General features: G+C 41.9%; 1 protein-coding gene and 1 long non-coding RNA gene across 11 annotated transcripts in view; one reads left to right on the top strand and one right to left on the bottom strand.

Moving 5' to 3' along the window:
• Nucleotides 1–10744: 10744 nt before the first annotated feature.
• Nucleotides 10745–13083, bottom strand: LOC107307493. The gene is made up of 2 exons (XR_001552422.2): nt 12992–13083; nt 10745–11202 (listed from the first exon to the last, which is right to left on the bottom strand). It is a non-coding gene; the product is annotated as an uncharacterized LOC107307493 (long non-coding RNA).
• Nucleotides 12977–26178, top strand: part of VWA3B (von Willebrand factor A domain containing 3B) — a 58663-nt gene continuing 45461 nt past the window's right edge. For 9 of the 10 annotated variants that reach the window (XM_015850973.2, XM_032441595.1, XM_015850969.2 and 6 more), the window contains exons 1-6: nt 12978–13187; nt 14812–14898; nt 16485–16709; nt 18715–18809; nt 21163–21413; nt 23197–23356. In XM_015850973.2, coding sequence (XP_015706459.1) covers nt 14859–14898; nt 16485–16709; nt 18715–18809; nt 21163–21413; nt 23197–23356 — 771 coding nt within the window. In that variant the 5' untranslated portion in view covers nt 12978–13187; nt 14812–14858. Of the gene's footprint in view, nt 13188–14811; nt 14899–16484; nt 16710–18714; nt 18810–21162; nt 21414–23196; nt 23357–26178 lie in introns of all 10 variants that reach the window. The other variant, XM_032441591.1, reaches the window with a different exon arrangement.

Raw genomic sequence — 26178 nt, 5'->3', positions numbered from 1 at the left:
TATGTCATAAAATCACAGAATTTATATGCTTAGGACTATACAGGACACATCAATTAACAGTGCTGAGCTAATTAACTTTTACAGTAATTTTTTTGATGGCAGTACATAAAGCTTCAGACCTGAAAGAAATGCCTGGACTGTTTATTGCTGAGATGAGCTTAAAAGGTTTGTTTTGATTTCAGGTGGGCGCATTTTAATCCAGTTTTGAAATAATTAATGAACGACTGTGCTTACTGCACGCATCAGAATGATGCAATGATGGAGTTAAACATTATTTTGGAGTATGATTTCCCACTGCTTCTTGAGTGGCATAATAAGGTCTTTGGAAGCTCACTTCAAGACTCTGAAACACAAGCATTGCTGGGCTATAATGAACTACAATGTTTTGTTCTCTAGCCATAGGCAAGCAGGATCAGGGTTCAGGTTCTTGCTAGCTGCTGCTCAGGGCTCAGTGCTGTTCAGTGCCTGATGTGTGTCAGTGTCTATGGGGAGATTCCCCAAGTTCCTATAGTTTGCATGAGAACTATGTTGCACAAACCGCAATCAGTACATTATTTTCGTGTGCCTCTTTCACCACAGAAAGTTATTTTATCCTTTCCGACATGAAGATGGCATCTCACACTTCCTTCTTTTTATTAAAAAAAAAAAAAAGAATGCTCGTCTCTGTATGGATGACTTTATTTTCTCCATTCAAGGTTAAGAGAGAACCTAAAGCGCATCTTTGTGCAATATTTGCATGAGAAATTATTTGTAGCATGCACGCAGCCACCTCTCAATTAGACTTGCTGGAAACACCCTCCCCTCTCAACACAGCAAAAATGTAAAAATAGGCCTCAGCATTCAGAGCGTGATGTTATCACTGCTGTCTTCATCAGCTCCAGCCCTGTCATTTATGACAGCTGAGCAGTTCGCGCAGCACAGGCTGAGAACGCACCAAGAGAAATACAATGTTGGTGACAATACAATTAGATTAATAAGCCAGCGGGAGGATGCGGTGTGAAAAACAAGTTTAATGGACAACACAATCACACAGAGTCATTGCAAGACATCATTTCAACTTCCCTAACTGTTGTGTGGTATACAGCCACTGCACGGTCCTCCCTTTACCATACCTACAGCAAACCACTAAGCCATATCTCCCAGCTCCCTATCCAGACGCCTCTTGAACACTGCCAGGGATGGCGACTCCACCACCTCCCTGGTCAGCCATTCCAGTGCCTGACCACTCTCTGAGAGAAAAAGTTCCTTCTTACGTCTAATCTAAACCTCATCTGATACAACTTGCGGCCATTTCCTCAGGTCCTATTTGATCTCCAGAAGTCCCTTCCAACCCCTGCAATTCTGTCATTCTGTGATTTTCTGTTCATTCTGTGATTTTGAGCTACAGCTACCGCGGGTGCTGTTAAAAAGACCTTGCTGACTGTTTCTGAACTGAAAATCAGACTTTGTAGGCAAACTCCTTTCAGGGAGATTAATGTTTAGTTTCAGTAAGTTACACTTCCTGCAGACCTTTTATCAACAATTTCTGTGGTTATTCCTTATTCTCTCCTTTTTCCCCCGTAACACTTTCCTCAATGGCATCCTGTTCTGCATGGGAGAACCCTCTTGAGGCAATCTCATCTTCCAGTTCCAGCAGTGCACTGCTGCTGCTTCACAGCTCGAGTCAGGCACGTGTAAAACAGCAGTTACATTAAAAATCTAAGAAATTGTTTTGTGTGTATTGGATGATTTTCCCTTCTTCAAAACCAGATCCCAATCTACAAAGGGCACTAGGACTAGGATCCAGTGGGAGCCATTGTAATATAAACATTAATTAAATGTGTGACAGTAATGACACACACGCCCAGCTCTGGTTCTCTGGTGTGAGTTACCCAGCCTCCAGCGCCTCACCATCTTGCTGGTGCTCGGCTTTGTTTGCGTGGCAGACAGTAGCTGAGAAATGCCTTGTTCTGCTTTGTGAAGCTGGTGAGCACAGCTGCCAGTAGTCACATAAATAAAATAGTGGGCAGCCAGATTTCTGTGGTACAGTCTGAGATGGAAGCCACCATCCAGCAAACAACAGGCTCTTACTGGCAGTAAAGTAATCCTTAAATGCTAGATCTCCATTGGCGCTGGACTGAAAGGACTCAGGCAAAAGCGCTGGCTGGCATTCACAATCTTCAGTGTGAATTTTGCCACTGAGGAAAGGAGTAGGGTCTGCAGTTAGGGATGAGTGCATTGAGAAGCGTGTCAGCTCCTTCCTCTTGCATTTTGTTTGCCTGATAATGCTTCTTTAGGAAACAGGAAGGCATCTTTTTGATTTTGGTTTTTTTTTCAGAACACATGCATTTTCCCGTGCTTGTGGAAAAGGTAACAAGCAATGGCCTAATTTAATGCAAATTGAAGGGATTTCCTAGTGAAGAATGGTAATATGCACAGCACTGCAGTGAGAAGGGAAGACCTCCACTGCAGCAGAGCTATAATCACCACATGCTTTCAGTAATTGCCAGGAGCTGGTGTTCATGATACCGTGTGATCTTCTATACAAAATCTTTTAAATCGCTCCCTCTCAGCCATTTTCTCCAGCCCTTCCCATCAGCCTTTGTTATCTCCTTCCCTCAGCAGCACGTCTTAGAAATGAATGCAATTCTTATAGCCCAGCATTCATGAAACTGATGGCGCAGACCCTCTCTAAAGAATAAAAAGGAGTGAACTGCAGATGACAATGGTGTGAAGCGGGCTGTGGACCCAACTCCCTTCCCTAAACTAAAGTGAGAACAACCTTACCCACACACTGCCTTGCTTCAAAGCAGATTCCTATATCTCACAGGTGATACTCCATGTTCACAGTTACTCCTCTTCCCATTTTCTCATGTTCTTCAGCAGAATGATCAACGAGGCAAGTTCAAAATGCACATAGATATCAAAAGGGACAGCAGCAAAGAGCACACAAGAAAATTTTAGCTGGCTTAAAAATATAGTAGCATCTTAATAATGGCATCTGGAAAGTTCCACAGGACTGTGCTAAATGAAGCTATCACCACACTCCTTAAGGTTTTGTCTGAGAAGTGTTTTTATGGAGGCTCTATGCAAGCATTAAGTCCCAGAGCTGGGCATTTTTGTGTTAATTTTACTGAGTGCGTGAAGATGAAAGTGATGACATTAGAAAACCATTAACATCTTCCCAATGGAAAAGGAAATGATAAGAAATCAGTTTGCAGTTTTCTATAGAAATATTCCAAGCAAAAGACAATGTAAAGGTCCATACAATTGTAATTAATTAGAATTAATTAAAATATTTAATTAGTTTTTTAATTAATTAAAACAGTTTTCAAAAGATCTGCTGCTGATGTGGGAATGAATAAATAAAACCAGGAATACTGTGTAGTTCCCTGGTCCAGAACACTCCATCTTAACTGTGCTTTGCAAATATTAACTAGTGGAACTGTGACATCAGTCTGAGATGAATGTCAGCATGTTTCATTACCATTAGTGAGAGGGAAGCAGAAACAAAGAGGGGCTGGGTGATCTGCATAGAAATAGAAATGTCCCGACGCACATTCCTTTCCTTCCTATGTGAAGTCGACAACAATGAACCGAAAAATAATGTCTGCATTGCACCTGCACGTACGTCACGTGCTTGTCAGTGTGCTATTTTATTCTGAACGTTAGCGCCAGCCAGGCCATACACCAGGCCATGCATAGAATGTTATTTTTATATATGCAGAAGTATGAAGCAGTAGCCTCTTTTTTTACTACTGCATGTTAAACTTCACCACAATTATTGTACTTAACATGCAAGGTAAATGACCAGTTTCTTAGACTGACCTGAGTAGTCAAGTAAATCAGAATTATTTAAATGCTGTAATATCTCTGGCTGTGAAAACAAAGAGCATTTTCTTCTTACAGGACACAATATTCTTTTGCTTCAAGAGAAGTAGAACAGATGTTTGTGTAGCAGAATAGCTGCTGGTCTTCACTTTGCATGTTTTCTAATATCTGAAAGCTATTCCTCTCAGGACAGAATGCGCTTTTGAGTTAATCTTCAACCAGAACAATAACACACTCTTCCAGTGAAAGTTTGGGTCTTTTCTGCGTACCTGGAGTGAGTGCTCACAGTTAATTGCTGAACCCCAAGAAGTAAAGCAGGAGAAATGAAAGGCTCAACTTTCCTCTTTTATTACCAACTGCTTTACAGAGTTGATTGTTTACCACCAGTATATATGAATCAGTTAAACATTTACTTTTGTGGTGTAGACAGGACAACGGTGTTTAACTCCAAAAGGAACAGAACGTGAAAAGTACAGTGGAGAATATCTGGGAAATATGCATTGTTACTGTAGATAGTTTTCAGGCTAACTAGAATTCACTTACGGAATTACAGTGACTTCTTTTGTTATTAAAAGTGCGTTTTACTGAGCAGTAAGTAAAAACAGAGGGAAGATATAAAGTAAATCAGAATGGTGAAAAGCCTGAAGGTGCTAATAGGCTGTGCTGGCTTCTGTGTTTCTCTGTCTGTCAAAAACATTAGTCTTCCCTTGCCAAGTTGCCTAAACCTCTTTCTTTCCCAGAAAATTCCTATGATGTACTTATGAATTCCAAGTATGAATATCTTCAGATTGATGGATATTACAGGGCAAGGCAAAACAAAGCAAAAGTAGCATAAAAATAAGCAAAAGAGAAGACCTCAACTACTCAGTAGTAGTTGTGTCGCCCCGTGTCACCTCAAAAGCTTGAAAATAACTTAACAGAAAGAATACAAATGATAAGAGCCAGCAGCATTTTTCTAGCTGGCTACATATCAAACTGGCTTTGGTGCTTTTTTTTTATGACTAAACCAACAACTTCTTTGGGGTTGAGACCCTTTATTTTATCAGCACAGACCAGTAACTGCGAACACAGCATGCAACCACAGCTTTATTTAGGTATTCCTTTGCAGTGCCACCTCTAGACTAAGTTTAACCGCATCTGAAGCCCAGCTAGATACCTGCAGGAAATGCAATAGTGGTGTGATTGCTATTTGCAGATGTGTTATACCGAGCACCCTGGGCAGCCTTGGTGGAACAAGGTCTTTAGTGCAGGATGCACAGCGTTGAGATGTGAAATGGTGGAAGGTATTGTTACAGTGCTACCTTAAGCAAAGCAGAATAAAAAGCAAAATATATTGCCTCAGTGTAGAAAAATAAGTCTCTTGGGCTTTCGCAGTCTTTCAGACAGATTCTCTCCTTATTTCTCTCCTGAATGGTGCTTTGCGTGGTATTTTTGTAATGATAAATTGATCCTAAACTTCTATGAATTAAGAAACAGGACACAAAGTTATTCATTTTATGGATGAGTAACAGCTGAATCACAACTGACTTGAATTGGCAGACTCTTAGAATCTCAATTCCAAGTTAAATTCCAAAACAAGAAGTCATTCAAGAGAAAAAAAAAAAAAAAAGAAAAAAGAAAAACAACCCAAACCCAGCTCTGAGATTTCCCATGGAAGGAGATTTTTGGCCTTTTTTTTTTCTTTTTTTTTTTTTTTTTTTCCCAGGGTAACATTCTGGATGACGTATCTGTTTTGTTCCTTGCAAGTTTTTCCTTAAGGCCTTTAAGCTGCCCAAAGCTCTGGCTCTTTCCCATGCTGTGACATGGGAAGGCCAGGAGCAAGGGGACTGACAAGAGCCTGATTTCCTCAGATGTTCAAACTGCTGAGAAACCCAGCTCTTGGAAGCCCTGGAAAAACCTTCCCAAGAGCATCTTCTTTGGAACCTGGAGCCAGTTGACTGTGTGATAATTCATGGGACAACGTGGACTAATCACAAGGGCCTTGTCATTTAAACACTCCAATTACTTCTTTTTTCAGCAGCAGCCTCTGCTCCTCTCCACATCCCACAGCGCATTCCAGGCCTACCACGTTAATTGGAAGTCTATTCCCGTGTGTGGACTTTAATTAGCACCTGAGGGGAACAGACTGGTGCCCTGACTCAGGTGCACCTCAGAGTGCTCCATAGGGTCCCATGGGGCTGCTCATGAGGCAGGTAGTGCCTGGCTCAGGTGCAGGCCTGCAGGGTGCTCCCAGCCACCCCCATAGAACAAGGGGCCCCACTGAGTGGCCAGCACACAACACAGCCCGGGGCCCTGTAAAATAAGAGTCATGCCAGCTCTTCCCATTATTTTGCTTGAGTAATGAGTAATATGAGTGGCTCCTGATTTTAAGTCTGTGAGCAATGTTGGAACACTGTAAAATCTGGGATTGTAGGCAGCCGTGTAACAAGTTAATAACTTCGGCTATTACGTGACTCATCTGTAAAATGGGCTGTGAGTTATGAAGACACACACAGACTGTGGAATATTACAGAAAATTAAGACTAATGTGACATAGTTACGATAGAAGTACTGGAGCGGGAAACAATGGGAAAAATGGGAGGGGCCATAGCTCCGCTGATTTACTTAATTACACTCCTGCACCCCATTCCCAAAAGCAGGGCACCAGTTGGTCCCAGCACCTCTTGCCAGCCCTTGCAGCCCTTACAAGGGGGGTGTAAAGCTCCTTCCTCATCTGTGTGTGCTGAGAACCCTCACTCATAGGACAGCAATGTCCCATTGGTGGTCATTGCAGAGTGATGCACGTCCTTGTCACGACAGGTCAAACCCCATGTGGCAATCTGAGGAGGGGCACAGCCCACGTTATCCATCACCCCAACAGCATCCCGGCTGTGCTGGCTGGCTCTGAGAGACACAGATGTCCTGCCAGCAGAGGCAGCTTAAGATCAGCATGTCAGCAGGTACTTCATGGAAGCTGTTATCTTTGAATTATTTCAAAACTTTAATACGTACAGGAGTAGGCAGTATATGATATGTTGTGAAGAGTAATTGAGGGTTATTCTAATTGTGCTCAGACTGGAAAAATAATTACAATGCACTGAAGCCTCTGACCTCTTCTGAATGAGCTCAGTGGTAGCAACAGTTTTGAAAGTGCTATAGGAGGAGAGAACTGATTTGATTTAGACACGAGGTCCTGCCTAAAAATACTCTAAGCAACACTTCCTTCAAAAATGAAGCACAGATAAATATGCAAAGAGGTGAAAAAACTGTCTCAAGCTCTTAACATATTTATTTTCTTGTTTTATCAAAACGGCACATTGGATTTTACCAACACCAAATCTATTGTTACAACTCCGTATGTTCTAAAATATAACATTAATAGTTTTAATGTCTCCTGAAGAATCTGATGTGACCCATGTGATCTGAAGGGGCTGTGTGTCTGCCAACAAAGAGAAAGCCAACCCTTACATACAGTCTTACATTCTACAGATTATTGTAGAATCATAGAATATAGTGATTTGAAAGGGACCCATAAGGATCATTGAGTCCAACTCCTGACTCCACACAGGGCTGCCCAAAAATCAGACCATATGTGTGAGAGTACTGTCCAGATGCTTCTTGAACTCCAGCAAACTCAGTTCTGTGACCACATCCCTAATGAGCCTGTACCAGAGCCTGGCCAGCCTCTGGTGAAGAACCTTCTCCTGATATCCAACCCAACACAGCCCCATATATACCAGACATACATAAATCAGATATTTTTTAATATGTGAAATAAATGTCCAACATACATTTTCCTGGGTAAAGAGTTATCATCTATGATACATGTATTTGTCCAAATACCTCCTATCATTAATTTATGTAGAGAAATTAATCTACTGCACAAAAGACAGGCCTGGTCAGAAAGCAACTCGGAATAAATGTTGGTAGCCTGACATGCCAGTCATTTATTCACAACCATTTCAAATCTGCAGAACTGCCCACGTTTCCTGCCTGTTAAGGGTGCACACTGTCTAGGTAGGTAGAGCACACACAGGTCTGGAGAAGTGGCTGCCTCACTCTCCCTGCTGACTTTGCATGGGATCAGGTGAGGAGCTGTGACTAATCCTGTTTCATCGATGATGGAGTCACCTGAGGCTAATCACATCCTGCAGAGAGGGGCCCAATGCCCAGCAGCATGACTCCTGCAAGCTTCACTTCCAGTTAAGACTTTTTGATAATGCCATGACATTATGGCCTAGATGAAAGCAAGTAATTTAGCTTAAATATTTTTTCAAGCTGTTCGCTGTCTGTTTACTGGTTGAGGACCAGATGAGTTCTGATTGACTTTATCTAAACTGGATAAAGCTGCTTTTACTGCTGTCCAGAACGTGATCTTCTAAGCAACCTGATGTAGCTGTAGGTATCCCTGTTTTTTGCAGGGGAGTTGGACTAGACAACCTTTAGGGGTTCCTCCCAACACAAACGATTCTGTGATCATACTAAAATTCCCAGCCTGTCCAACCTGGGAGCAGCTTCATTTATAGGTCTGTAGTGCTGAATTTGCTGCTCCTTGATGCTACGCACCTTGCAGAACTGTGCTTCCTTTCATCCATAGCCACTTCCTGCTTGCCCCCACCTGCAGCTGCAGTAGCTTTGGGGGCTGGTGCCTCCTTACACTGCCTGGGCTGTACTTTTGGCAGTGGTCTAAGAGTAGAATACCTCAAGTCTAGGCTTGATTGCAAGTCTTAACATGCCTGGTTCATTGTTATCTGCTCTGCAAGATGGGCAACTTTGAAATAGAGTATTTGCTTTTAACATTCGGTGGCTTTTGTTTGTTCATTTGTTTTCTGGCATTCTCAGCATTCCCATTTTTCATAGGTTTGGTCATGGTAGCAGGGATTTTTAGGGAATGCACATTACAGAAGGCAGACAATGTGACAGAAATATACGTAACACCAGTGTGCACTTAAAAAATAAAATGCAGTAACATCATTCCTTGTGTGTGTGTTGATGGTGTGATCTGAGCATGAATGGCAGGGTCGGGACACAGCTAGATTGCAATGAATGTCGTATGGCTTGGGGTATTCATAAATACAACCCGTCTGTTTTCATTATAAATGGATGTCCTTTGAGCTGGATTCAGTCTTGAGATCCTATCAAAAAATTGCCTCCAAGCTGGCTGGAATCCCAGGGATTCTGAGGTATCCTGTGGCTTTGTTGCACATCAGAGCTCCCAGAGCTTTCACATTATACTGCCTGCATAGACCTCAGTTTTTTGGTGGCATTCACCTCATTTACACAGTTCTTTACGAGTGCCCTGTGCTGAATCAGTTTCCATTAACCACTTTGTGACTGCTGCTTTTTCTCCTTAGAGCTTCAGAAGAGCCAAACCTTCCCTTACTGGAGGAAACAATTCATTTGCTATCTGCCTACTACATCACTAACTTTTAACTTGGGCTTATCCTAGTATACTCAGTTTGCTCATTTATTTGCCAGCTTTTGAACATTTCTGCACAATGTCAGATTTTTGAGCTCTTCTGGGACTCAATTCAAATCACTTCAGCTTAAACTTCTGTCCCTAAGTGCATGTGAACAATGTCCCAAATGCCTCTCTATGTTCAGCATTGCAAAATGTGTAAAATGGTGGAAAAGGGGCATCTGAACCCAAAGTAGGTATTAACAAATGTCTTCTTTGCTTTTATTTCAACTCCTCCACTGAAAATTTCCCCTCGGATGCAAATTGACCCAGTCCCTCTTTGTCTGTTGAGGAAGGCAGGAAGCACTTCCATGCAGCTTACACCCATGGTCCTCCTTCCAGTACAGCCTTACCAGGATGGGCACTGTGCCTGCCAGCATACTTCTGTGCTTGTGCAAGCAGCCACTTGGGAAGAAATGCAGGCAGTACAACTAAGGCAAGATCACCCTGCAGCAATGAGGAGTCAGCAGCTTTCATATCTTTCATCCTCTGTTCCAGAAGACACAAACACTCTGTAGGTAGCAGAGAGTGGCAAACCCAGATGTGCAGGGCTTGAAACTTGAAAGGTCATGGAGCACTGCTATATTTAGTTGTGTTTATTTGTTTGTTTGCTTGCTTGCTTGCTTTTTATTTCTCATTGATCCGTTGTGCACTGTCCTTAACAAAGATATCACTTCTGCTGCTTGAATTCTCCCTTCTCCCTGACATTGCACATCAGCCACATGCCCCTGAGCCCTTCTTCTGCCTCTGGCTTTGCCCCCTGAAGTTTTAGTTTACTCCTGTTGCCATTTCCCATCCTCCTTTCTCAGCAAATAGTCCCTATTTTTTAATTTCATGCCACTTCTCAACCATATCCCCTACTGCTTTTTCTCAAGGAGGTGCCTGAAGGGTGAGAACAACTTACACCCATACACCTTAAAGTGGTATTTAAAATACAGCATGCCTTCGGCTTGCTAATCGTTACATTCTACTTATGCTGATAGACTGAATTTTTATGTATGCACTTTCTGTAGCCAGTCACTGGAAGATACATACAGCCAGGACAGCATGAACCCAGCTTTTGTTGTCTTCCTTATCCCTTGCAACTGATTCCTTCATCCTCGAGAGGGAGTCAACAGGAAGTGTGACACTGCAGGGCAGGATGTGGGACAGCCCCGAGCTTCCTGGTGGAGCATCATTCCTAGTAGTACCCTGGCCACTGCCATGAGCAATCTGACTAACCCAGCACGGGAGACTCTATTCATACAATACCAACTACACTAGGTGCTGCATATGTAATACTCTGCATGCATAAGGAACACCTGCACATATGTATGAGATGTTGTTCTAATTTTCTAAAAGAAGAAGGGAAAATGTTGAAGCCGGAAAACAGAGAATGGATCATCTTTAGATTTTGGTTGGAAAAAAGGCATTGTAAAAACTAAGCAAACAGTTTCATGCTGTAAGCAGGAACACAGAGGAAATGCTGACATTGCCTATTTTCAGCCATGGGAAAAGAAAATGATGAAACTCTTTTATTGATAGGTGAAATATTCTCAAGTCAGGACAACATTATGCTTGCCAGTGCAATTCCAGGACGACGTTATGCTTGCCAATGCAATCCCAGTACTTTGCTTCATGATGCGGTCACTCGTGAATGACATAACAACAGCATGCTTTCCACCGTCTGTATCGCTGCATCATTCAGCCTAAAGGTCAGATGACAGCACAGCTCCACGGCTCTTTTTATAGCCTCAGTACAAGGGGTGAGGTCCTGCTCCGCAGTCACTTGGATCCCTGCCTCCTCTATTATCCAGCCTTACCTCACCCCGTGGCAGCATCTGGAGAACTCATTCCTCTCTCCAGCATGAGCTGAACGGTGAGCAGCGATCAGGCGGGGCTTCCACACCAACAGAGAGCTACGTGTATCTGATGTGCTGGAAGCATCTTGTCATCTGTCCTGGGAAGATCACTGCCTACAAAACAACAGCAGGTGATCAGGAAACTGGCAGGAGCTCCAAGTCACTTGCCAGCCTTTGCCCTGGGCTGTGTCAGGCTCTGTGTCAGCTCAGAAGTGCTGTAGCTCCAGTTGTTGTAAGGAATGTTTTCTTGCAACATGTGCTCAGGGCAGCCAAGCCCAGAGTGAAGGTTTTTGGCAGACTCTACATAGGCAGTCACAGCACACATAATCGCTTTTCTTTTAATCCATGATTAATACCTTTACAGACATTTAGGCATGAAGATAGATAGGCTTATTCTGTATAATGCAAAAAAAAGCTACCTAACCAATCATATTAGGTGTGTGATAAAAGAACTTCCACTGCTGGAAGAAATGGAAACAAATCAGGATATGTATTTGATTAATTTGGGGGCACCTACTTATAAACCCATCACACTTTAACTTTCAAGAGAAACTTTCAAAGCACCCTCCTTAACATCCAGGTCTGTAAAGCAGCTCGTGCTACTACAGTGTCTGAGAGCACCCTGAGAACACTCAGTACCTACTATTTTTAATGACCTAATGGGAAACTGTTTCCTGGCTGAGAAATAAATGTCTTTTCTATACCTCGGGGGAATAGTTGTGCAATCAAGAACCATTCGTCGAGTCCTGGCTCGTCCTCAAACCTTTGCTTCCAACTGCAGGAGAAGCTGGAACTCAGCTTCCAGCCAGAAAGAGGTGCTGGTAGCTGAGCCATTGGCCTTATAAGGCACTTCTCTGTCCTATCTCTGTTTATGACGCCGTCTCACAAAGCTGCAGCCAACAGTGGGACACGTGTGGAGTAACTGGGCCATGTGCTTGGGTTGGGGTTTCCATCTGAACACGGGTAGGTAGGTAAGAATGATTAGTCGATCCTACAAAGTAACCCATCTTTTATTGCTTTATGTTTGCATAAATAATGTTAAATAAAGGAGAACTTGTGCAGATCTGTATTGTTTGTTGCTTGGATGGAAATTATGCTGACAAATGAAAACATTTGTAGTCCAAGCACTGCCTAAACAAACCTGTTCTGTGCTTTTGGCTTTCTGACAGGAGCAGGAGCTCTTTAATATTGAGTTTGGGTTTATAGTATGCATTATTATTTTATTTTTTTTTTGCACTCCATTGGAATGATTTTCAGCCAGGCTTCTCCAGCAGCATGCTACATCTGCTGTGCTGCTGACTGGAACAAAGGACACACAGCTGGTTTTAGAATCACAGAATCATTAAGGTTGGAAAAGATCTCTAAGATCATTTAGTAAACCATTCACCTATCATCAGTATTGCTCACTAACCCATGGTCCTCATGTGCCACAGTGTCGTTTCACCCTGCAAGTGGCTAAGGAGCACACAGTCATTCGCTTACTCCCCCACTTCCCAGTGGGATGGGGGTGAGAACTGGAAGGAAAATAAAAATTAAAAAAAAAAAAAAAGAAAAAAGAAAAAAGAAAAGCAACTCGTGGGTTGAGATAAAATTATTTACTAAGATAGGGAGAAGGGTAATAGTTATGGCTATGTCTTTGTGTGTATAGCTGTCCCCTCCCAGCTCGCTGGGCCCTTTGCTAAGAATGGCCTTGGCTCTGTACAACACTGCCCAGCAGCAACTATCAACATCGTTGTGTTATCAACGTTGTTTTTCTCCTAGAACCAAAACATTGCACCACACCAGACACCATCTCAGCTGAAATTAAGGCACACATCCACACGGTTCTTGTAGTCTGTATCCTTAACAGAGGGGCAAGAGAAATAAATACATTAACAAAGGCTAATAATAAAACACCACATACTCAAGGTGTGGGGCTTGAAGTCTTGCAGTACCAGAAACCTCAGTGAGGTTTCTCCGCGGGGAAACGGACCAGAAACAGGCACAATACCCGACATGCAGGATCCAAGGGGGCGGGGAGGCCGGGCCGTAGCAACCGGGCCGTCTCCAGGTCAACAACAGGGAGGAGACAGCGGCCGCCATGGCACTGCCAGAAGCAGGTGAGGGCCGGGCCATGGGGGCTGTGGTGCCCCATCCCTGGAGGGGCTCAAGGCCAGGTTGGATGGGGCCCTGGGCAGCCTGAGCTGGTGGGGGGCAGCCCTGCCCACAGCAGGGGTTGGGGCTGGGTGGGCTCTGAGGTCCCTTCCAACCAACACCAGTCTGTGGATCTATGATTGTATGGGCTCAGCATGCACAGCCACTTCTGTGACAAGTTTGCAGCGCATGATGGGTGTGTGTTATGCTTGGATGAACTCATGCTCACCTTTTGAACATAGTGTGCTTTGGTTGAGAATCTGGGTTGGTGGTTTTCCTGGTTGTCGTCATTTCTGAACTTGCACACTTTTCCCAGAGCTGAGGTAGATTTGCTATTTTCCACTGAGGCCGCTCCATGGCCTTTCCAGTGCTTTTTTTCATGCAGTGCCAGCACTTCACACACAGGTGGTGGTTAAAGTGGTCAGGAAGCAGCGCCGGGCATCCAAAGCATAGGAAAATCTGTTACCACACCTCTGGGCATATGCAAAATGAGACTGTGTCTGGGATCTGCTCTCCACCTGAACTGTGTGTCAGCAGTTACCATCAGGATGCAGCAGTGCCACTTCTGCACTGCATAAGGAACGCCATGAGTCTCGCTGCTGGCACCGTCTGCCTCAGCTCCTCTATGGCAAATGTTCCTTTTTAGTGGTGGAATGCCAAGTTCTAGCCACCCAGGTGTTCTTATGCTAGCAGGCATCTCTGAATGCTCGGGTGTTAGGATGCACTGTAACTCCTGGCTTTTTAACTTCCTCCCTACCTTTCTTACTGTTAATGTCCTTACATATGAGGAGGAGAAAGTCTGGAATGGTTTATATATTTCTGTATGGGTATTTTAACCCACATGATGGAAATAAATATATCTACAAGAGGAATAAATAGCATGTTCAAATAGCATGTTCACTTCTACAAAATAAAAAATATATATATATATAAATAAAATAAAAATAAAAATAAAAATAAAAATAAAAATAAAAATAAAAATAAAGAGGAAGGAGGTTATGCAGCCCTGTTATCATTTTATCCCATTTTGGCCTGCATGACAGTAGCTAGCAGCTGGCCTATTGGTGCTTCATAAAAGTCCCCGATCCTTTCATTTTATTAAAACAAGAACCAAAATGCTATGTCTGAAAGCAGCACATGCAGCAAATATTTGCTACCTTGCTTCCTCTGGCATTTTATTTTCTATTCATATGTTGTCTTTCAGTCACAGTCAGGCCTTATACCACATACATGGACAGGTACACAGGCATAATTCTTTTCCTTTGTGAATCATCTTGTGGTCTTACAGGCAAAGTTATGAATCTCTTCACAAAACTGCATCTGAGATAGTGCCAGGATTACTCAGAAATGGGATTTTAGAAAAAGCAAGGTATCATACAAAGCAATAATAGAATATAATACAATTTACAATTAATGCTAACTTAAAGGGAAGGAAGAGAAACCATATGACCAATACCCACATTCCCGTTTCAGAGTATAAGCATGGAGTTTATTATTGCCTGGGCTTGTGTGCAGCTGGTTCCAGATCATACTGACCTGTTAAGGACAATATTTTAGATTATTATTTCTTATTTAATAACAATTCCTCAGGTTCTTAAGAAGAAAGCAAAGAGGAGCTATCAGTCGACAGATCCATCATGACTGGCAACTTGTTTAAGACACTTGCCTGGAGTGACTGTAAGTGTTTCAGGACTACATTTACACACATTGTGTGTTTTCCTGGGTGATGTAGAGTTTTCTTTGCTGAACTGTGGTGTGCATGTTGCTAGCTGTGTTGCTAGCATTCTGAAGCTGTGCTGGTCTCACCCATGCTCTTTATAGGGTGCTGTGCTGGCCTTTTTTTCTGAGGAGGAAACTGGGAACAACTGCTCAAATGAGTATAAACAGTGCTTGACTATATACAAAGCCTGAGCAGCTGCAAACCTTCACCTGTGTCTCCTTAGAGTTAACATCTGTCGTTACTGCTTCTGTACTGAGAGGAGGAGGAGGGCTGGTAAGATGCCAGCAGCCTCTGTCGGCATGCCAACCCAGCACCCTGCTGGTAGCGCTGCTGACTGGGAAGGAGCTGGTGCCAGCATATCCCATACAGAAGGCTCTCACTGAAGGATGATTTCTGAGAATATGTTTTCATTTCCTCTACGTGTGATTAACTGAGGAACAAATCTGTCTAATAAACCTTTGTAACCAGGTCAGTTGTTGGAGTATCTGATTTCAGTGGTGAGTTCTCCATGGTATTCCTTACCAGACTGAGGGTTATTTTTAGTCATTAAGAAGCACCCTTCTTTATGTTTTGGAGCCATTTGATCTGCACAGTATATTTACATTTCATCTGGCTTATGGTAAATGGGAAGTGGAGGGCTTGGATATTCCAGATAATGTTTTTGCTGGGGAAAATGGCCAGAAACATCAAATGTCCACAGAAAATAAACTTAGATACAGCAAGGGTATTTTAATTGAGCAGAGTATTTTGGGAATGAACAGGAAATACCAAAGTCCTCCTAGAGCCTCTGTGCTGAGGAGCAAGAGAATTACTGTTGTCACTTCCATTTTTGCCTCAGCCACTCTAGGCACTGATCTGCCTCTGCTCCCATTTTCAAGCGGAGATATCCCAGCCATCTGTAAATCAGTGCTGAGATACATTCATTGTTCTGCAGAACTTCATTTAAAAATGGACTTTCATGTCCAAGGAATCCTGTGTGTGCACATGATCCATCGCAGCCTGGAGCAGATGCTGCTAGTGCCATTGTTTGCAATTGTGATAAATGATGTGAGATGAGGGAGTTTCACCAGCTTCTCAAATCAGGATCTGCTGCTAGCAGCACTATTGCTTATGATAGATGTTGAACATATTGTTAAGGGATCCTTGTTTATTGTATAATGCTTCTAGTGTGTATGTTGTGATTCTCTGACACTCTTTGGATGCCTCCTACAAACTCTCATTCCCAAGATTTAGGAGAGATGTCATAGGAGCTGGAAGAAATGCCAATTGGCAAACTGGACTTAGCTTTGTTTGGGCTTGGATTTCAGCACGAGAGACATTTTCTTTAATGAATTGAAGGTGAACACATACAGAGGGGCAGTAAGTGTATGTGTAGAACTGAGAGCTGCCTTCCAGATTAAGACTGTTGCCCAGTATAACAAAGGAAAACAAGAACTGAGCTGTATGCATAGAGAGTACTGTGCTATATGGTAAAGAAAGCAAAGAACTGAAACGAATCTTTTTTGTTTTAAATGTGTTATCCCTTCATTTCTCTTTACAACAGATGCCTTTGATTCAAAGTACAGACAAGACCATGAGAATTTAAGTTTCCATGAGGACCACAAAAAGAAATCAGGAGAGAAGAAAAGGAGTCTGACAGACAGTCAGTGGGACATGGATGTACAGCCCCTCATTTCGTCTTCTGATTGGCTTCAGCTTCACGGGCTCAAGAGAAACAAATTGACTTTGTCTCAGATTTTGTCACAAATCGGATTCCAGCACAGGAAAGGTATTAGACAAATCAAACAAGCAATTAAAATAATTTTTTCTGGAGTGTATTGCTCATTTTGAACCCTTGTGTCCACTGTGTCATATTGTCTCTTATCTTACAACAGTGGCAGAAAGGGAAGCTGTATCCCTTGTTTCTGGTGTTGACAGTTTGGAGAACTGTGGAACCCCATCTCCTTTTGATCTGAGGACTCAGTACCCAAATGGCTTTTCTTACTGATCTGTGTAGTTGCTTTCTTTACTTCAGGCTCCAGTTCAAGTCCTCCGTAAGTTTAGCTATAGCTGGGAAAGAATGTGCAATGCTGAGGCTCTTAGTCTTTTGCCTGCATATATAATACCCCACGAGACTGCCCATTTTTAGATGGCAGATGTAATATACGCAGTGCCATAATCTGAAATCTACTAATCATCCAGGCTCGCCAACTTGTTCAGGAATATTATTTCCAGGAAACCAGCTTCAAGAAAGCAGTTCAATTTGATTAGAATACAGGCCGCTTTCTGTGCAAAATCAGGCTATAGAAAAATGTTCCTTTGCAGCTATCTGACAGCTGGAGGGGAAGAGTTTGCTAATAATTATTAATCACTGCCATAATAGTGCTTTGCAAGGCATGGTAAAATATTCTTTTCTTTGAAGAGCTTACTGCCTGAGAAGTAGGAGTTGTAATGTATTGCAATTGTTCTAGGCTGCATAATTTAAGATTTCAGCTGGCTCGTGGCCATGGGACATTCAAAAACCAGCCGTGCAGATCCTGGAATCCTGTGTGCTGTATATGAAGAAGAAGCTGCTACGCGGGGTTAATGCTGTTTCAGTGTAATTTTAGGAGCAGAACGTACTAACTTAGCAGGGCAGCATGCTGTACAGAATAGCTGCTTTCTGACGTTAAATATTTCCCACCCCCCACGTTTTCCTATGAGTGGAACTACTGCAGAAGATTTCTAGCTACTGAAAGAGCAGAGTGCGGCCTTTTCCTTAGTTGCACCCACTTCTGCACCCATTTAGTTGTGTAAGAGAACAGCATTATCTGTCCCTGTTTTTGTATTTTGTTTGATGAGCAAATATTTGCAAGTCCTGTTGTGAGGTAAGTGGATAATACAGAAGTTTAATTGCCTAAACCTTTCTTTTAGTAAAGCCACATGGATTTTTTTTTTGCCCGTAAATAGTTCAGTGTGCTTTTCCCCACACTTCTCACTAAACTGATAGGCAGAGGCAAGAGCAGGGCAGCTTTAGGAGGAGAAAGTGAACCAGGAGGCAGAAGCAACCACAGTCCAGACAGGATGAAGTCCTGCAGTGTATGAGCACAGCAGGCAGAGCAGGGTGCTGGTAACAGCATCCAATGACACTCCCAGGTGAGGTGAGGTGACAAACAAGCTCTAGGGTCCAGCTAGGGAGTGCAGCCAGGAACAGGAGATGGAGCCAGAGACAAGCCTGGAGACAAGGCTGTAGTACAGAGCTGAGAGATCCAATCAGGAGTCCTGCACCACCAGGACATGAAGCAGGCACATCTTGCCAAACAAGCAAAGACTGGGTGCCTAGGCCTGAGCACTCTGTGGGTGGGTAGAAGCCTCAGGCAAGGCTGTTCAGTGTAACCCAGGACTGTGGATGCCCTCAGCACCCCAACATAAACATAGGCAGAAAAAAATCCTAATTTGATGTCACTTGAATTTCTCTTAAATTTCTGAAATGTCCAGAGATCAATATGGATGCATGTGCCTCAGAAATGAATACTATGCATGCCGATCTGAAGAAGACCTGAAGGACACATGTACTTTGCTATGGGAGAAGATCCTTCTCATTCAAAGCCTGACATATCTAAAGAATCCTCATTCCTTTAAAAAGATTTCCCTCAATTCTGATTTTACACTTTCGTAGAAAGATATTAAGCGAAGTACACGACAACAAGAGCAAGAATTACTCTCCTTTGGACTGCATGTGCCTTAGAAGAACAGAACATTGTGAAAGTAATCCTGATGATTAATAACTTGTTCTTTTGTAACCTTTACTGTAGATTATGTGACCACTTTGGGGAAACCTGTGGCTTCTCGGTATGCAGATGGTCTATTTCCTCAATACACAAGAGCACACGATGGCAGCGTGTATAATGTAAGTGGAACTGACTTGTGGTAGCTTCCCTGTGCTCTTAGAACTTCTTATCTCTGTAAGCAGGATGATATGACTATTATGTCTCCCTGTGACACTAAATACATACATTTGTTGTGTGACAACTTCATCTTTTGATCTATTTTTTTCCCCTGTTTTCTGAAATATTAGTGATAGCAGTAGAGAAGCTAGATATCTTTTTGTGTTTTTCCTTGTGGAGTCTCACACTCTTGTCTTGGTGCAGCACTGCAGTAAATCTTTCCATATAAGAGGGCTGCTGTTTCTAAGCAACATTTACTCTGTTTTGAAAGAAAGAGCACTTAAAAAGAAGATGCTCAGCTGAGGTTTTGGTGTTTTTTTTAAAGTACTTGTAGTCAATAAAACAAACGGGGATGCTGAAATTAGACAACATAATGTACTGCCATTGCCAATGCAAAATGCTGCTTTGCTCAGTGCCAGTGGGTCACAAAAGGCTCTGCCCGGTCTATAGAGAGCTAGCTGGATCTCTGCCCGGCCTCATGTTCTACGGAATGTCTTAGTAACAGCTGCTGGCTGTCCCATTGTTGAGAGGATGGATCGGACTGAAGAGATACTCATGTGAGCTAGAAGGGGAGAGAGTTAATTCATAAAGGATTTTACAAAAACAAATAGCTTGTCATTAAAGCTCCTGGTAGCTTGAATCTTTTCTGAGGCACCAGGTGTAAAAATGGGAAAAGAACTATTTCAAGGATCCTTCATCCCTCATTTTTTATTACATTAATCCCATATGAAATATCTACATAACGTCTTTTAATCATAGGACGTATATGGAGCAGGGGAAAAGACATCTGTGGTAGTCTTAAAGTGCCTGTGCCATTATACAACATCTGGTGAGACCTCATTTAGAATATGGTGCATGATATTATGTGCAGTTACCACAGGGTAAGAAGCAATTCCAATTGGAGTAGGTACCTGGAAGACTTGTAGGATGGTTGGCAAGGGAGTGCTGGTCCTGTAAGAGGTCTTGGTTGATGCTGATGTATTTAGTTAAGGCCTAAGAAGACTGAAAAATGGTAGACTTAAAGCACTTAGACGCTTCCAGAAAGGCAGATTGCAGGCACAGTGAAGAGCTACTATTTTCTATGCTCAAAGTCATGCTAGTCCAAGAATAAACGGATGTGAACTGCCATGAATAAACGTAGACTGGATGGCCAGAAGTTTTCCAACCCCTCAGAGAAATGGGAATCTGGACTGGCCAATTAGAAGCAAAAGGGTAGGGCAAGAAAAGTGCTTTATTTTAAGATGGAATTTGATCGGTGCAGTGCAGTAAGCTGCTTTGTGAGTCTGGCAGTGATAGGAAACTGGACCTTCTGAGCGCTCTTTCCCAGGCCTCCATTCCTCTGCAGACAGCCTGCTGTATGTCTGGGAGGCATTTTACAGAGCCCTAGCTAACAATAAAGAGCAGTGAAAAACACATAGTAGAGGAACGAGTTTGCAGAGTGATTTCTCTCTGAGAAATATTCTTGTTTACAAACATTTGTAGCCCCAAGGTTTTGAATTAGTCCTGGAAAGGCAGCTGAAGGCAGAAGGTGGTAGGGAAATTAACTTAAATGGATCAGAGATATTGGGGATATATTTTTACTGGATTCTGCGGTGAGTTTTTAAGCCTACAGGTCTTTTTGCACAGCCAACATTCATAGATAAGTACATAAGGAGGGTCTCCTGGTTTTTGTGCTGAATCAACGTTTTTCTTAATTTACTATTATGACATGAGAAGTTTGAGTTGCCGACTGCATTTGCCTAAGCCCCTTCCCTTAAATAGTTAAGCTGTGATGTTGGGCATTGTTAGTGAAATAATAGCACAAATAGGAAGCCTTTTACATTTCCTTTCAAATGCTAAAGACAAGGTGGAGGTTGAAGTGCCCCAACAGCAAACTGTTCACTCCCTTGTATGGCTGTGCAGCGTTTTAAGAGCCAGTCGAAATTCTGATCTAAGAAGGTACAAAGTGTCTGTGTTCCTGTTTGTTCATCCATCTGTTCTGCAGCCCTTTCTCCATCCTCGCTCCTGTTCAGCTCACTCTAATTGCTCCGGTCTTGAGACAGACAAGGCAGACAACCCACTGGCAGTGTCCCATGCTTGTATAAAAAGATTATGAAAGGCAATTAGGACGAAATGCAGCGTCTTTTCTGTTACGGCTTAGATACGTTTGTCAAGTATTTGCTTCTGAAATAGCGGGAGAAAAATGGGTTGTTTTCACTGCTACCTTGGCTGGCGTATCTGGCACTTGCAAACCAGTTACTGCAGCTGTGCTAAGCTTGGGGCTTCATTTGTGTTGTTTTAATGTTCAGTTCCTCTCTCTCCCTTATTTAAATAAAGCTGACAGCCAAAAAAGAGCCGATTCTTCATTTTGTGGAACGTCTAATGGGAGCTATTGAGCTGTATCAGCAACGAATGGAATGGTTAACCAGTGAAAGCCGGCTGATATTTGGAGTGATTCAAGAACGGCACATTGTCATTGTTTCGGATTTTGGCACTGCAGCTCCAGCCGAGTTTGATCTATGCCGTGATGCACTTACTATGGTTCTTGTGGAACAAGTGGCACAAATTGCCAAATTTAACCTCATTCGGTAAGCAGAAAAGGAGTCCATGTCTGCCTGTTGTTGGAGAACAAGAGTCTGATATCATACAGATGTGTGTTTGGATAATGTGATTTGTGTCATGGCAATATGTATAGGATTTCCACCAAGTTTAACGCGGAGTAATGCTGAGTTTGCTGCTTCCATTTAACAAAAAACCATTGTTACCCTGAGGAGAGGATAAAGGCTAACAGAAACCAAATGGTTTTGATACAAGCCTTTCACAAACGTAGCACATGTAGAAAACCAGAAGGACAAGAGACGCTTTGCAACAGCAGTAATTCACTTCTGTAACGTGTCTTAACTATTATAAAGAGAAACAGTGAGGTCCCACCTGACTGCCTGGGTATTTTTGTGTCTTCAGGCAGTACAGTTTCTGCCTTACAGCTGAACATACACTCCCCCACGTACCATAGACACAGGCACAGTCATTTGTATTTCTATAGATTTCCATGGTCACAGAAATAAGTAGTAGGACTAGGAAACAATACTGGATTTCCATAACAAAAGACAAACGCTTGTTCTTTAACATGAGTAAATGAATCTGGGCTTAGTTACAAGTAGAAAAATAGAAGCAGCTATTCAAATTTATGCATCTTTGCACAAACTCTCATTTTTATGTAAGTGTTTGAAGTCATAAGCCTGGGTTTATGTATGTGAATGGAATTTTGAGACTATGAAAAAATGATGCACAAATTGGGCCATACAAATATGGAATAGGTTCCATAAAGATTACTTTCAACCACACTATGATTCTTAATGTTTTATGCATGCTTTACCCTATAGATCTGATTGTGTTTCCCTATATTAATTCTCTACCTTAAAGTACACTCGACTTAAATAATAGGAGATGATTTCCCTAGCTTACAAGAAGCACATTAAATAATTTCTTCATAGATAATGTGCTAAGCTAAGTTAAAATTGAGGCACAGTAGTTGTGTTATTTGATTTTCCTGTTTGTTGCAGGAGGGAGATGAAGGACGAATAGCTTACAAATTACTGCTTTGAAAGAATCTGAGAATCACAGAATCACAGAATTGTAGAGAAGATGTACTTCTCTTTAGGTTTACAAGGAGATATTCAGAGTGGTGCTTGGCAGAATGTCACAGATCTTGGAACCAGTTATTTTACTGGAATCTGTTATTTTTTTATACTTTTGTCTCTTCATATGTGCATACAGAGGTATACGTGCAAATATGCTTTGTACCTCTGTAATGCCAAAGACAAAGGGCATTTGACCAATTAAATACTGAAAAGCTTGCTTCATGAATCTTACTTTGATGGGCAAATGAAGATCAGCTCTTTAAAAAAAAAAAAAACAACAAAAAAAACCAGAAGTAGGTTAAAATGATCTGATATGAGGGCCAAGTCTGGGAAAGAGAAGCCAGATTGCTTTTGTACACCTATTAAATATATATATATATATATATACATACATACATATACATACATACATACATATATATATACATACATATACATATATTTTATAATAAATGTGTGATAAATAACCAAAAGGACAAACATGAATCAGGATGTGTAAAGTTCTGTAGCCCTCTTGGATGTGTTTTCAACAACTGGCTTAAAAAATAGTTATTTTTCTAAGAGTTTCATCTTAACTCTACTTTTATTGCAAGTGTAGATTTAATATATGTGGTTTATTGTTATTATTACTTAACAGTCCATAAGAATACTGAGAGTAGAAGAGCTCCGACATTTTGCTTTGTCAGTACTTTTCTCACTACTTTTGATTTATAGTTAATGTCACTTGCAGGGCTGCTGAGGATCTTATGAAGTGGCAAGAGAAATCTGCTCCTGTGTCTGAATATACCATAAAATCTGCTGTTAAGTGGCTCTGGAAGCTGGACCACACAACAGCTGCCAGCAGTACCACCTCTGCTGGAGCCCTGGTGGAAGCCATGAGTGATGGGATGGTAAGCTCATACATCTTTTCAGAAGCCTCAAGTAAATCCAAGAGTATTCGGTGCCAAACTGGCTACTGTGATTTGCCCCAGTGAAATGTGAAAGTAAATATTAATGGGAGGATTTGGAAGGCTTTTTCTGTGGTCTTTTTGTGCTTTTTTTTTGTTTTTTTTCTTTTTTCTTTTCCCCAACAGTAACTGTGTGCTACTTTTACTGATGGCTTTCCTCTGTAAATTTACTGTATCATGAAGGTCAAATCTTGTGTTTTCTTTTCTGGAGCATACAGAAAAATATACAGTCATTAGAGGAAAAATACCCTGACTTCCACTTTCTTTGCCATCTGTGTTTTTCAGGGCTTCAAGTTCTTGAAAATATTCCTAGTATCAACATTATTGAAGACAAGGAAAGCATTTTTATTTTGTTATGTATCCAAAATGCTTTTGAAAAAAATAATTGTACTTAAAATCCAAAATATTAAGTACAGAGATTTCTTTATGCATTTGTTGTCAGCAGGAGTCTTGAAATAGTTTTTTTCATCACCCAGGTTACAGCTATAATTTATTTCAGGGCAAAAAGACAAAGCGTATGCAGCTATTGTTACAATTGAATTCTGACTATTTTTCAGAGTACCGTACTGCATTATTCATTTAGAGCAGAAGTGACAAAACATAAAAGATATGTGCCATCACATGAGCTAGTCAGTTAAAAATGGTACTGTTGAAGAAAGATTTTATGAAATTGGCTTCTAATATAAATTCAGTTCCTGGCACCCAAATTCAATGGAAAATCATGTGGGTTAGGATCATTAGTTTTTGCTGCCATTAGAGTCCATGCCTGTGCACAGATCCAATCCTAACTCCCTTGTAAATTTCGTTGTGAGATGCTTTGTGAAAGAGAAGGTGGATTTTACTTGAGTTTCCTTCTTGCTCCCAGTGCAGATGAATTCTCAGCTGGATGAACCTTCCATGTTTTGAAAGTGATATTAGAGGGGAACTGAGTGAGGAGAAAATTGTGCAACAGTGACATTCTTTATGACTGCTTTTTACAATGTCCCCTTCATAAATTACGCTAGAATTTTCAGTTTGCAGTGTATTACAAATTTTCTGCTAAGAAACAAAAAGATGATATTTGGATTTCACTACTGTCTGGATGAAGAAAAGGCTTGTTGGACCTGAGTCTGAACACAGACACACAGAAATTAAAATTCTTCCAACAGTGAGGCATCTGTTATTTTTTCTAGACATTGGTGGGCTAATGGGTAATCTGGGGGAGCCTGTTTAGGCAGGTGATCCGTGTAAGACAGACTTTAATTACTCCTAAATACAGCCATTATCATTTATAACTGACAGTTCAGTTTGAGCGCAGGCTGTACTGCTGGCTGGAGGAGACCCCTTTCAGTCCTAGGCAAGACCTGCGTACTCACTGAACGGTCATAAATGACTCATTTCTCAGAACTGCTTCCGTCAACAGAAATTGCTCCAAAACAATAGCTCCTTTTTTCCCTAGACTTGGCTCTTCCTGTCATTCCATTAAGTTGAGTTTTTCTTCCACGTGTGGCAAGTCCCTAGATTTCCTTTTCTCATGACCTGTCAGTGCCAGGCTCAAGATCGCCATGCTGTAAGGCCTCAGTCCTTTGGGCTCTTCTTGCTGCAGATGCATCCATGGTGTCTAACTTTCAGTTCTACACAGGTGCCACTCTGCAAAATGTGGGTCACCCCTTCTAATGTACATCCCCTCCCATGTAAAGGTTGTGAGGATCTCTCTGTTGTGTATGGATTGCTGCATAAATTATTGTTTTCAAAATATGGAGGAATAAATGGAAAGGTCTGAACCTTTCCCCTCTGTTCTGCAAGGAACGCTTCCTTCATGGTATGATATTGCTGTGTTTATGTTTAAGTAGAGTGAATTAGAAATTTTGTTTATTTTCTTGAGGAGCTGGTTCTGCATCAGCTATTCCCAAGGAACTTCAGCATTTTAGAGACTGCAGAAGCAGGCACTTGAAGGAAGTGTGAAAATTAATACCCTTATTAAATACAGAGTTTATGAATTATTGGCAACCTTAGGAGGGAAGGGGAGAAGATGTGAATCTGAAGGAACTCAAAGAAAAGTGGTTGTGCAATCCTCATATGTTCCCCCAGGTCAGGAGCCTCTTCAGCAAAAGGAACCCCAGGACAAGAATGTTGTCCAAGGCCTGGGTTTCAGCTGGAAGAGCTGCATGCATGCTCTGACAACTATTTAGCTGGCTGAAACACAGAGGGAACCTTCCAGAACTGAACCAAAGCACAGATGTGTGCAAGTCTTGATTTATTTAGATTCTGTGCACCTGTTTATAAAGCTGATAAATGCTGTGTTAACTTTACGCTTTAATGGAAGATGTTCATTCTTTAACTTTAACATTTGTCTTTCAGTGATGCCAGGATACCTGGCTGACAACAGAGCTACTTGCTCCCAAGCAAGCACGGTCCCTTAATATAGGCCCTGACTTCCACATGGGATGCCCAGCCCCCTGTATGAGCCCTGAGAAAACCCAGGTGCTGCTGTGTTAATTTGTGAGGTTCCTGCTTCGAGAAAATGTCTTTCCAGATCTGACCAGTAGCCAGAATACTCCTCACCATATCTGAATGCAGATTTCTTGTTAAACAGCTACTGGTCTCTATGTATCAATAGATATGTACTGTGGGTATGCCATAGAGTCAATACACTATTCTTCCTGTCTTGAACATCGTTGTGGGTTAAATGTTGGTTACTTTTGTTGTTAATGTTGGTGAAAATCCAAGGAGCATATTTACTAGTTATTCATTTTACATGGTTATGTGCAGGCAGTATTAAATCC

The sequence above is a fragment of the Coturnix japonica genome, chromosome 1 (genome assembly GCF_001577835.2).
Source record: "Coturnix japonica isolate 7356 chromosome 1, Coturnix japonica 2.1, whole genome shotgun sequence".
Classification (NCBI taxonomy): Eukaryota; Metazoa; Chordata; class Aves; order Galliformes; family Phasianidae; genus Coturnix; species Coturnix japonica.
The sequence above is the reverse complement of the archived record's forward strand: the minus strand, read 5'-3'. Positions and strand labels throughout refer to the sequence as shown.